At 37.0% G+C, this 13024-nt stretch overlaps 1 protein-coding gene across 1 annotated transcript in view; it reads right to left on the bottom strand.

Annotated features, from left to right (window-relative positions):
• LOC107551360 (run domain Beclin-1-interacting and cysteine-rich domain-containing protein-like) overlaps nt 1–13024 on the bottom strand; it is a 27342-nt gene extending 14318 nt beyond the window's left edge. The window contains exons 1-8 of the mRNA XM_016232936.1: nt 12785–13024; nt 9815–9968; nt 7558–7641; nt 7308–7467; nt 7102–7208; nt 2595–2769; nt 2038–2415; nt 764–811 (exon numbers count right to left, since the gene is read on the bottom strand). Coding sequence (XP_016088422.1) covers nt 764–811; nt 2038–2415; nt 2595–2769; nt 7102–7208; nt 7308–7467; nt 7558–7641; nt 9815–9968; nt 12785–12822 — 1144 coding nt within the window. The 5' untranslated portion in view covers nt 12823–13024. The remainder of the gene's footprint in view (nt 1–763; nt 812–2037; nt 2416–2594; nt 2770–7101; nt 7209–7307; nt 7468–7557; nt 7642–9814; nt 9969–12784) is intronic.

Here is a 13024-nt window from a genome sequence, read left to right as displayed (position 1 = left end):
TAGCTATAGTTTCTTATATTTTTAATTCTTGTTCTTTTCTAAATACTGTTAATTGAAAGGATTTGTTGTGGAGTGAGGGGAACTAAAATAGCCTAGCTATGTTTACAGTGTTTATTATAATGTTTGTAAACATTTCGCATCGGCATTAGGCCTATTTCTGAATGAAATAGCCTAATAAAATGCTACTTATACGCGACTTACGTTTTTTTTATACGCGTAGAGTAGGCTATTTTAACCATGCAGCAAACCTTTTAAAATATTTTGATAAATTACTGAAAAAAATAAATACATGACTTTTTAAACCGTTTAACTGATTGTATTAATCGGTCAAAATTCTTACGGTCGGTTAACGGTTAACCGGTTAAAATGAGCATCCCTAGCTTCTTCCTGATTGCAGGATCGGATCCATGATAAACACTGATGAAAATGTAGATCCACACAACATATAGTGGTTGAATGTTTATAACTGATAAAACAATGGCCAAAAAAAAAAGAAGGAAAGAAAGAAAAAAAAATTAAAATTAAAGGAAACTACGAAAATTAAATGTTCAAAACTTTCCAGGCACAACGGTGTAAAATTTCTCTACATAGAAATAAGAACCTAGCGCAATGGAACAAGACAGGAATGTTGTGCAACAGCTTGAAAACGATGCCGAAAGCTGAAGAAAAAAAGCAAAACAAAATAAAGAGCGGCAAAAGTGAATCATGCAAGGGTGACAGAAATGGAGGGGTGGACGAGATGCAGCACCACGGCACTGCAAACCTGCGACGGGGTCCTCGATAATAATGGTGATTTTCCTGTGATTCCCTCCTTTCCATACAGAGAAGACAAAGAGAAAGAATAGAGTTGAAGCAGAGAAAATATCCCCCTGATCCACAGCAAGACCAAAGAGCACAAGAGGTACAACAGCTAGAAGCAAGGTTTGGAGATCTGTTTACATGCTTATTTGCATATGTGTATGGGAAAGCCATATTTGTGAATTAAAATCTAGCTAGTAAAATCTAAGCTAGTTAACATTATAGATAATTTAAGAAGTATTCTCAACAATTTGACTTTCATAATATGATGTATTTTTAAGTGAAACATGACAGAAAAATAAAAAAAAGTAGAGCAGTACTTGATTTTATCAATCAGAAACTGAATGATTCATGAACAAAGGTGGTTTTATTTTTGTAAAATTGCTAAACGTTTTTGTGCTTTTTTTACATTTTGATATAATGTTGCAGTTTTTAAAATATCAAGAAATAGGATTGATTTTGATTTTGTTATAATCAAACGGTAACACTTTATAATAACCTTCATTAACCATTAACAAACAATATATAATGTTTAACAGATCATTAATATATATTCAGAAATATGAAATATGAGATAATGTGCTTGTTAATGTTTACTAATGAACTTACTAAACATTACCTAATGATTGAGAGATCATTCTTTTAAGTAAACTAGAAAATGCTTACAAATGTCATTAAACTTTCAGTTCATATGATCATGCTCTACTTAATCTACAAATGATTTTAACAGAAATTATACAATGATTAAAAGCTTGTGTTAATGCACAACACTTTTGCTGCTATTGAGGTGTGATTTTGTTAAGGTCTGGGATGGGTAGGTTTAAAGGTTTTTTAAAGATACTGAGCTCAAGCTTTTTTTAAAGTCGGGTGGATTCTGATTTGATGTCAATGTTTTTATCTTTCAATAATAAAATGAATATTGTTCTGAAACTGATTTCAACCATATAATTCCTCTGTGCCGTAATCGATATAGCTGTGGTGTGGATGTCGTTATTCTCACACAATTAGTATGATTATCTTGCGTTATCCTTATAGTTAATGTCCTTGGCGTGAACAGGCTTTTACACTAATAAATGTTAAAATTTTTAACCGGAAATGTGAGATTGATTTAATAACACAGTTCAACAAATAAAAACGTACTATTGTGTTATGTGTTGTTAATGTTGTTTCGTTAGTAGTTTCGCTACTTCTCGTTAGTTTTGAACAAGGCTTGTGTTCTAGAGAACTGTTTGTACGCACCATTTTTCTGCTTCTGTGTGACGTCGGTGTCGGACAGAGAGCGGATGTGGCCCCTCGAGCCCCGCCCTGTGGTTCTCTGAGCCTCTGAGAAGGAGCAGCGGCGCTGTGGGGGCGGAGCCGAAGGAGTGTGGGTGTTGCCCTGAGTCCCCATGTGTTCACTGCTCTGAGTGGAGCTGGACGAGTCGCGCCGTTTGTGCTTCCCCAGATTACCGATAGCCAGGTACTCCGGGCCGTCATCCAGATCCGCTTCCACACAATCCCGGATCTCGGGCGGAGCAGGTGAGGCGGGCTTAGTGAAGGAGATCTGGGGGACTCCTGTGTCTCGGTTGCCTCTATGGAGCCATGGAGCTCCCTGAGTACTGCTGGACGGAGCGTCATCTTAAAGACAAACAAAGAGATGCACTGTGATACTGAGGAACAGTCACATTTCTACACCGCAGGCATTGCTCACTGCCCACCTTGTTTTCTGTCCAAGACATTTTGTGTGTAAACAAGGCAAGCATTTAGTGTGATAATGGAGCCACAGAGAGGCCTGTTGTTCTCTGAAACCTGCTGACCTGAGCTGCTCTTGGAGAGTGGGGTGTTGGGAAGCTCTGTAAGGCAGCTCTGGGACGTGGTGAGCCGCCGGGACTGCGAATTGTCCGCAGGCCTCCAACTTCCTGTGGCCCCGGGCAGCAAACACAAACTCTGACTCTTCAGCAAACCAAACGGAGACTCTTTCACATGTGAAAGCTTGAAAAACACAAGAGACAGAAGGAGTTTACATATCCGCATGTAGAAATACATGGCTACATTGAAATAAGATGATGTAGTTATAATATCTACCAGCAGAGGCTAAAAGGGCTTTGCTAACGAGCCAAACCATGACCTTTTGAAAAACTGGATGTTATGTAACTAATTAGTTAACTAGCTAGACACATGTTGACAGTTTAACTTAAAGGGGTCATATGATGCTGCTAAAAAAAAAACATTATTTTGTGTATTTGGTGTAATGAAATGTGTTTATGCGGTTTGAAGTTAAAAAAACACATTATTTTCCACATACTGTACATTATTGTTTCTCCTCTATGCCCCGCCTTTTTGAAACGCGTCGATTTTTACAAAGCTCATCAGTCTGAAAAAGCGAGGTGTGCTCTGATTGGCCAGCTATCCAGTGCGTTGTGATTGGCCGAATACCTCAAGCGTGAAACGGAAATGTTACGCCCCTCACCATACTATGATGCCGTGTCCCGGCCGGAGCGACGAGACAAAAACATTAAAACCCATTACAAACGAGGCATTTGTTGCATCCAGTGGGGACATAATTACTGATTATAATGACATATACTGTCTTTTTACGCGTTGCGATTGCATTGTGCATAAACATAAAACCATGTCTGCATTTGTGATCAGAGAAATGACAAACAACAAGTGCTACTCTACTGCCCAAAACTCGCGTTGGAATCATCAGTGGCCAATCCTTTAAATGAAAACGTACTTACAGACTGTGAGTCAGAACTGCCGGCATTGTAGTCTAACGTTACTCTCCCAGGATCAGTAAACAGTCCTCCATAAAATGTGCTGCACACATCTGGATATTTGGGTTAAACTGTTCTGGAACAGTGTTGTAAATACAACTTAACCACTGATTTGTAGTCGTGTCCTCTTTTGGAAGACCAAACAAAGTAGTTTCGCTTTCACAACGAAAAACACAGCGCCTTCACGACATGGCTACAGCGTCAACAATACGTGTTAGAATGAGGCGTTTTAGGTAGGTGTGGCTGACTCTAAACTTTTATAAAGAATATCTCTTTGGATTTGAGACTTTAGTCTTTGCAACTTTACAGATCTTCTTTATGCACCAAGAGCTTGTAACACTCCAAAGAGAAAGGAAAAATTTAAATCGCATCATATGACCCCTTTAAATTGAAGATGGGTGTATTAATGGCATCTACCAACAAAGGCTAAAAGGGCAATGCTAAACAGCCAAACAATGACCCTTTGAAAAACTGGATGTTATTTAACTGGCTAACTAGCTATTAATGTGTTGACATTTTAACTAACTTATATTGAAAATGGTGTAGTTATGTTATCTACCAACAGGGGGCTAAACAAGCTATGTTAACCAGTCAAACTAGATGTTATGTAGTTAGTTAGCTAGCTAACTAGCTGGACACATGTTGACAGTTTAACTTAAATTGAATTAAGATGGTGTAGTAATGATATCTTCTGGCAGGGGCTAAATAATCTATGCTAACCAGCCAAACAATAACCTTTTGAAAAACTGCATGTAGCTAGTTAACTAGCTAGCTAGGTATAGTGTGTTTATGGTAACTACCAACATGGGCTAAACAAGCTATGCTAACCAGTCAACCAAGACTTTTTGAAAACTGGATGTTAGCTAGTTAGTTAGCTAGCTAACTAGCTAGCTATAAACATGTTGACAGTTTAACTATGTTGAATTGAAGTAAAATGGTGTAGCTATGGTATCTTGCAACAGGGGCTAAATAATCTACGCTAACCAGCCAAACAATGGCCTTTTGAAAAACTGCATGTAGCTAGTTAACTAGCTAGCTACACAAATGTTGAAAGTTTAACTTAAATTGAAGTAAGATGGTAAAGTGTGTTTATGGCATCTACCAGCAGAGGCTAAAAGGGCTATGCTAACAAGCCAAGCCATCACCCCTTGAAAAACTGGATGTTATTTAGCTAGTTAGTTAGCTAGCTATAAACATGTTGACAGTTAAACTGTTAAATTGAAGTAAGATGGTGTAGTTACAGTATCTTCCAGCAGGGGCTAAAAGGACGACGCTAACCAGTCAAATCATGACCCCCTCGGAAAACTGGATGTTATTTAGTTAGCTATCTAACTAGCTATAAACATGTCCACAGTTTAACTAAGTTAAATAAGTAAGCTGGTGTAGTTAGGGTCTACCAAAAGCTAAAAGGACGATGCTAACCAAACCATGACTTCTTAAAAACGGATATTAGTTAGCTAGTTACTAACTAACTATTAAGATTTTGGCAGTTTAACTATCAGCAGAGGCTAAAAGCAAACGCTTCTTTCTCAAAACTACTGTTTATTTTTTATTGGATACATTGATCTCGCATCAATGGTCTCATCTGATAGGAAAGAGGTTTATTGGAAAGAACAATGAAAGCTCTGTGAAGAGAGGAATTTGTGACAGACGTTCAGTAAGATAACAGGCAGGTGAATGAGATCATGGACAAACACAAACACTGACCGTCATTATCCTACAAATACACATTTAATAGGTCAGGTCTGTGAAGGGAACTGTTTTCTGGTCTAAAGATTTCTGAGGGCCTCATTTTATTAAACCCTTCTCAGCTCACTACAAAGGCTTTCTATGGACTTTGGCCTCCATAAACCCAAACAAATGAATTCCTAATACTTGGAGGACATTCAAAACCTCTTTTAGTTTGCTCAAGCAGATTCATTTTACAATGCAGGGCCACTGCTGCACATGTCAGGTGTGGCAATGCTTGGAGTGTATGGACAAAAACAAAAACCAGACTACACACTGCAGCCCAACAAAATCACCTAATCCCAGAATTATAAATGAAAAGTCTTTTAAACTAAGTATAACATAATATCACTGAAGTATCAGTTAGCAAGCAAACAGCACTAACTGGTCACATGCCCTTTTAACGCAAGCCAATCTAGGGATTTGCAATATTAATCGTCTGTGATAATACCGTAACTGTTGTTTTAACGATGTGCAAGCTGACATTATTGAGTATGTCACTCACTTTACAAAAAACAAACAAAAACACATTGTGAGGGTCCAAAAGCATTGACTGCGTGATGAAGCCTATTAGAAAGCAGTCAGAATGTCCCTATAATTAAAGTAATGAAAGAAAAAACATCCCTGTATGGGTTTTTGTTTTTTATATTTGTAAGATATGATATAGTTTAAGTAATATCGCACAAGCATCAGTGCCAATTTCCTAAACATTAGCACGTGAGCGCAATTGAAAATGTGATATTAATTTTACGCAACAGTTCAAGAAACGAGTTAACATTTTAGACAGAAAATTGTCTGGGGGGTTTTTTCTGTTTGGCCAATGAAAACAGTTCCAAACAAAAGTCGGAGCTGAACAGTTGTGCTTCTCAGAGCAACACTGCAGCGTTTCGTTCCTGAATTAATCTGTTTTTGAACAAATCCATTCATAAATCACTTGCTTCGTTTCTAAACGAATCAGCTGTTTTGAACGAATCATTTGAATGAACGATTTAATGAATCACTCATTAAGTCAGGGACTTGCCGCCACCTATTGGCGGTTTTAGTGTCATATTTATTTATCCATGACGGGACTAAACCAACCAAGGTAGCCAGCAAAATCTTGGTAATGCGATTTTCAGTCATGCAAGACTGCAATCTGTGCTTTTCAAAATTTGCCAGTGATGGTATTAATATTGTGCTTCCATAGCTAAAATTCAGTGTTATTTTAGCATTATTTATATACTTTTTTTATAGTTCTGATTAATATTTTAAATTAGTTTATTTTTAGTTTTCATTTTAATTTGCTTCTTTTTTATTTTTAATATTATGTGCTGCTGTTATTTATGTTAGTTTTTTACTTTCATTTTTAGCTTTATTCAGTTAGTAATTTTAGTACTTAAGTATTATAACTTCATTACAACTTTAGTATTTCTTTAAACTATTGAACTACTCCTTTAAGCCCGGGTCTCAGACACGAGTTTCCAACACTGTGTGGATCAATGCATTCAATAAAGACCAGGAAAAACATTTATCTTCTTTGTTAAGCTTAATCACATCCTCTAGAACAGGGGTGGCGAACGTCGGTCCTGGAGAGCCGCAGCCCTGCCGAGTTTTGCTTCAACCCTAATCAAACACACCTGAACAAGCTAATCAAGGTCTGAAGGGTTACTAGAAAGCTACAGGCAGGTGAGTTTTACTTAGGGTTGGAGCTGTACTCTGCAGGGCTGCGGCTCTCCAGGACCGGAGTTCGCCACCGCTGCTCTAGAATCATACTGAAGAAAACCCCTCACTAGTATGAATCAACTAAAGACTTCTTCTACTAGGAGGTCCAGTTTCTCACCCTGCCGGTGTCTATGAGAGCCAGCAGTCGAGGGTTGTTCTGCTCTACGGCCTCCAGACACTGGAACATGGCAGACACGTGTGGTTCACTCAACAGGAAGGCCCCGTCTACAGAAGAGGACAGCCAACACTCTTATCACACACACACCACCAGGAACAACGTATACGTAAGCAAAGGTGCCAAAGGTTTGGAGGATGCTAAGTTACCATTGTAATATTTCTGTGTGTTTGTCTTATGCTGCAGCAGTGGTTTGAGCTGGGCAGATAAGATGTGACCTTGGAGGCTGTGTAAAAGCCAACGCTCGGCTTTATAACCCTCGCCAAAGCACTGAACGCCACTGCTCAACACCGGCTCCAGCTGACTGAACTGCAAAGAGAGAGACAACAAAGTCAAAAATCTCACTGACGAGGTCAAAACAAGCTTCATGTGGGAAATATTCACTGGACTGACAAATACCTGTTCTACATGACGGGCGAGATGAGGACAGAGATACCGCACACACCACACGAAACGCCAGTAGTCTTTTTGTTTATAGTAGGTCTGCAAAACAAATTAACCAAATTAGATCTTGTACCAAAGTGTAATGATTCATACATAAAAAATGTGTTTGGTCACTTCTGTGCATGCAAGCCAAAACAGTTATGAAGACATTAAAATAATCTTTTAAAAGCATTCAATCAAAGGGCAGTAAATAACAAATAAAAAAAATCTGAAACATTAAAATGATAAATCATATTATTTTTAGTAAATTTTACAATTAAAGTAAAATGATGGAGAAGCTCATCTGATGATTTGAGCTGTAAAAAAAAAAAAAAAAAGTCAGAGGTAAAAATTAAACAAAAAAAATTTAATAATTGAATTAAAAAATTAAAAAATTTATTTTAATGTATTTCATTGGTAAAAATTAGTAAACTATTTAAAAATTATTAATTAAAAACTGTTATCCAATCATAGCAGTGGGCGTTTACTTCCAAGTCTTCAATAGCTATGTTTCCATCACCCTATTTTAAAGCGCATTTTGAAGTATCGCATGAGAAACAAGTGAAAATGCCAAATTTCGAATAGAAATCCCTTAATTCGCAAAAAATTATTTTACGCTCGCTTGAGGTGGTTTTTGACTTGTGCGAAAAAGGGTTGATGCGAATAATGGGAGATGGAAACGCATTTTGCGAATAAATTCCTCCAATCGCATCAAAAAAGTAATGTGACTTTACGCTATGGGACGGCATAACCTGAGTAACCAGCGGACCGATCTCATTCACAGCATCTGAAATGTTGTTATGGTCATTCGGAAATGCACGAGCAAAGTCTGTCATCAAAGTATTTCTGTATAACCGTCTCCCAGAATTGCGTTCCCCAAACAGCAGCATCCACCTCCGAAAGCAATGACCGCATTAATAAAGTAATTTATTATATAAGAAAATTATTATATTCTCTCACTTTTCTTAGTGATTTATAGTGCCAGCTAAAAAAAAAAAAAAAAAGTCAGAGGTAAAAATTAAACAAAAAAAATTTAATAATTGAATTAAAAAATTAAAAAATTTATTTTAATGTATTTCATTGGTAAAAATTAGTAAACTATTTAAAAATTATTAATTAAAAACTGTTATCCAATCATAGCAGTGGGCGTTTACTTCCAAGTCTTCAATAGCTATGTTTCCATCACCCTATTTTAAAGCGCATTTTGAAGTATCGCATGAGAAACAAGTGAAAATGCCAAATTTCGAATAGAAATCCCTTAATTCGCAAAAAATTATTTTACGCTCGCTTGAGGTGGTTTTTGACTTGTGCGAAAAAGGGTTGATGCGAATAATGGGAGATGGAAACGCATTTTGCGAATAAATTCCTCCAATCGCATCAAAAAAGTAATGTGACTTTACGCTATGGGACGGCATAACCTGAGTAACCAGCGGACCGATCTCATTCACAGCATCTGAAATGTTGTTATGGTCATTCGGAAATGCACGAGCAAAGTCTGTCATCAAAGTATTTCTGTATAACCGTCTCCCAGAATTGCGTTCCCCAAACAGCAGCATCCACCTCCGAAAGCAATGACCGCATTAATAAAGTAATTTATTATATAAGAAAATTATTATATTCTCTCACTTTTCTTAGTGATTTATAGTGCCAGTTTATCAGGAAGTGACGATTTTGTGCTCTTTGACTTGTTGGATAGAAACGATGCTTGTTCGCAAATGTTTTATGCGATATTCCAGTTTTGCGTATAAGTTAAATTCGCAACTTTGGACGGAAACCCGGCTAATGCGGCTCGCCCATAAAAACCGAGCGTTTCTCAAACCGGCCTCAAAACCAGGGTAGAAAATAGCCTATTACTTATTGATTTAGATGTTTTTGAATGTAAAAATCACACAAACGTCATAAGTGGGCCTCAGACAACAGTATAAAACAATAAAAAAGCCAGTTTGTGACGCCTTTAAAGTTTTGGGATTAATCTATAAACTAATACAATACTTTCTTTGTTGGAAAGGCCACCGAGGCCATTTCTCATCTCCAATTAGATATAGAAAGTAAAACAAAGAAGTAACACAACTTTAAAACACTCTTCCTCGTCTGATTAGCCACTGAGCCTATTTGTGTCTAATAGTTCCTGGTAACTCAGGCTGTTGTTTTGGATATATTCCCGCCGGTACCACAGGATATTCTAGGTGCTTTCATGAAAACGCCCAGAGACTCTTATCTTGTTCCTCCACACCTGCTCGTGTTTCAGGCTGTGGCCCAGGATGTTGTTCATGTCCTTGTGCAGGCGCTGAAGACCCCCATAGCGGGACCACACGTTAGGGTTGTTGGTGAACAGCAGCCCTTCAACAGTCGTCTTCAGATTAGACAGAAGCTTCCAGTGTTCCCATCTGAAAGAAAACATGTGTCAGCTGCTCTTACAATATATTTAGAATACATAGTGTGCCACTTTGGGTAAAAAGTGTACTGAATGTGAACTTGTAGTGTACTTCAAATCTAGAGTATTAAAACACACACAAATATACAGTATATATATACAAGTAAAAATTTTTAATGTGTATATACATACATACACATACTACACACATATACATATATATATATATATATATATATATATATATATATATACATACATATACACATTAAAATGTTTTACTTATATATATATATATATATATAAACCTGTACTTTTTTAAAAATAATATAATATTAATTCACTTTCATGACTATGCGTCTTTATACACTAAGTCAAATTAAGTTTTACATTAAAGTACATTTTAAGTCATTGTTTTCATAAACAAGTTTTAAAGAAGTACACTTATTTTGATATGTCGACTAGCATACTAAAGCACATGTAAAGTACTTGATTATAATTTTTACTGTAGTCTGTAATTCAATATTATCAAAAAAAGTTTATACATTTTAAATCAACTAAATAGTAACTTCATCGCTACAAACTAGGGCTGCACGATTATGACAAAAATCTGAATTGTCGATTATTCCCTTGAAATTGTAATTGCGATTATTAATTACGATTATCACAATTTACATTGAATGATGTTTATACCATTGTTTGAAGCAACTGCATGCCATATTTTTATATGAAGATAAATAAGCTGAAAACACTCTAACTGAAAAACCTTTAGTGCTTTTCTATAGTATTAAGCCTCAAATGTCAACTGTACATTTGATTGGTTTCTCTTTTAAATTAAAAAAAAAAAGTAAAAATATGAATGGTATAATGTTATACTAAAACTAAACTAATGGAAAAATCCTTAAGATAACATGTAGAAAGAAAAAAACGCATCTTAAGCACTCAGAATAACATAAGTGGACTTTGAACAATTACGTAATTGTGGCATCCGTAATTGTAATCGCGATTATACATTCGATTTATTGTGCAGCCCTACTACAAATGTGTAATCAAAACTATACTGAAAAACATGACATATAAGTTTCAAGAGAAATTATATTAAAGCATTTTAGATTACCACAAATGCTCGTCAGTACATTGAGAAGTACTTTAACCATATTTCAAGGACAATAGAAGTATATATGAAATTACATAAAAATACGTGCTTAAGATGAAAATTGTAGTTAGCGACATAATCTGGATTACACATATTAGGTTATGTAGTCCGACTACTTTTGACCCAACTCATATATAAAAAAGACTTGAATGGGATTATTGTGTACCGTGTTATCCAGATCATGAAATGCATTAAACGTTACATTACATGAGGGCTTCCCAAATTGGGGATTGTGCAAAAACAGTAAGGTGTTGATGAAACGCTAACATAAAAATGTCAAATCAAACTGACAAATAATGTAAAAAAAAATTTTTATTACAATTTGTCAATGTGACCAACACATCCGAGAAGCATGAGCATGCAAATGTTGTTAAATTATTGAAATCTCAAAGGCTATTATCAAAGACGTTTACATTACATTACATGAAGAAACATGAAAACATTGCATTACAAGTCTTCTAGGTTTGAAATACTTTAGTCCAAGCTTTCACTATTAATAATTAGTGACGGTCACTGCCTGGATATGATGAAGACACTGCATTTGACAGCTTTGCATCGAACTTGTGTATTTATTAGTCTCATATATATATACTAGAAAAATGTAAAAGAAAAAGAAAAACTGGGGTATGAATAATTTTCTGCCACTGTGTGAATAAGATGCAATCTTATAATCCATAAAAAATAACTGTAATCTGATTATGAACATTTTAAAACATTATATAATCTGATTACAAGTACTTAATTGAATGCAATCTGATTATGTAATCCAGATTACTACCGAACAATACTGAAATCGGGCATTACATTCCCTTGAGCTCAAAACATGACATGAAGTTTACATTTAAATATACAGTTCTGAAGTATAATAAATACTAATGCTACTACTAGCATGCTAACGTGTGCTTCTTTAAATGTGCCAGGCTTCAGCAGATCGCAAAACTGCGCAGCTATGAGTCATAATCACGCGAGTTTCTGTTAATTAATTAATGAAAGCGCGTCGCAAGACTGGTGTTGATCTGCGGATGAACGCTGCTGCTGGAACAGACGACTAGGGAGAAGCTCATGAATATTCATTAAGCCACTGAACGCTTCCGTGAGCGCCGACTCTCCTATTGGTTGATTCTCCTGCTTACATATTAACATATAGAGTTCAGCCAATCGGATGATACGCTTTGACGGGAAAGCGTCCCATGACCTAATTAATATTCATTAGCGAAGTCTTTACCATAGTACAGGGGTGGCGAACGTCGGTCCTGGAGAGCCGCAGCCCTGCAGAGTTTTGCTTCAACCCTAATCAAACACACCTGAACAAGCTAATCAAGGTCTGAAGGGTTACTAGAAAGCTACAGGCAGGTGAGTTTTAATTAGGGTTGGAGCTGAACTCTGCAGGGCTGCGGCTCTCCAGGACCGGAGTTCGCCACCGCTGCCATAGTAGGATGTACAAATGCACTAGCCGGCTAGCTCCATATGAAAGCTGCAGTCGAGAACCGTCTTAGCAAACAAGATGGTTAGTGTCTACATATTATTTAAATGTTCTTAAATAGAGATGTACACAAGTATGAGGTGCTAAAACTATGTGCTAGAGCCGCAATAATCCCCCAAACTAAAGCTGAGGGTCTGGCTGTCAAAACTCAGGACTGCTGTGTACGGCCGTGTTTCGTTTTTAACGTTACCTGCGCTCTCCATCTTCCGCCTCCACGGATATCTCCATCTCCAGCCCGGGTAACTGCTGGGTCCCGAGCTCAGGTCCGACTGAAACACAGACGCTCTCCTAGCAGGCTGAAGGGGCTTCCTCTGGGCGGCCCGCACCATAACAAGACACACGAGCGTGAAGGCAGAGATAACGCGCGCTCTGACCGGAAGCAAGTTCCGCAAAAAGCGGAAGTAGGTTATTTTCTAAAATAAAAGTGAAA

This window comes from Sinocyclocheilus grahami, unplaced genomic scaffold (genome assembly GCF_001515645.1).
Source record: "Sinocyclocheilus grahami isolate Dianchi unplaced genomic scaffold, SAMN03320097.WGS_v1.1 scaffold422.1, whole genome shotgun sequence".
In the NCBI taxonomy this organism is placed as follows: domain Eukaryota; kingdom Metazoa; phylum Chordata; class Actinopteri; order Cypriniformes; family Cyprinidae; genus Sinocyclocheilus; species Sinocyclocheilus grahami.
Note: the sequence above shows the minus strand (reverse complement) of the source record. Positions and strands in the feature narration are given on the sequence as shown.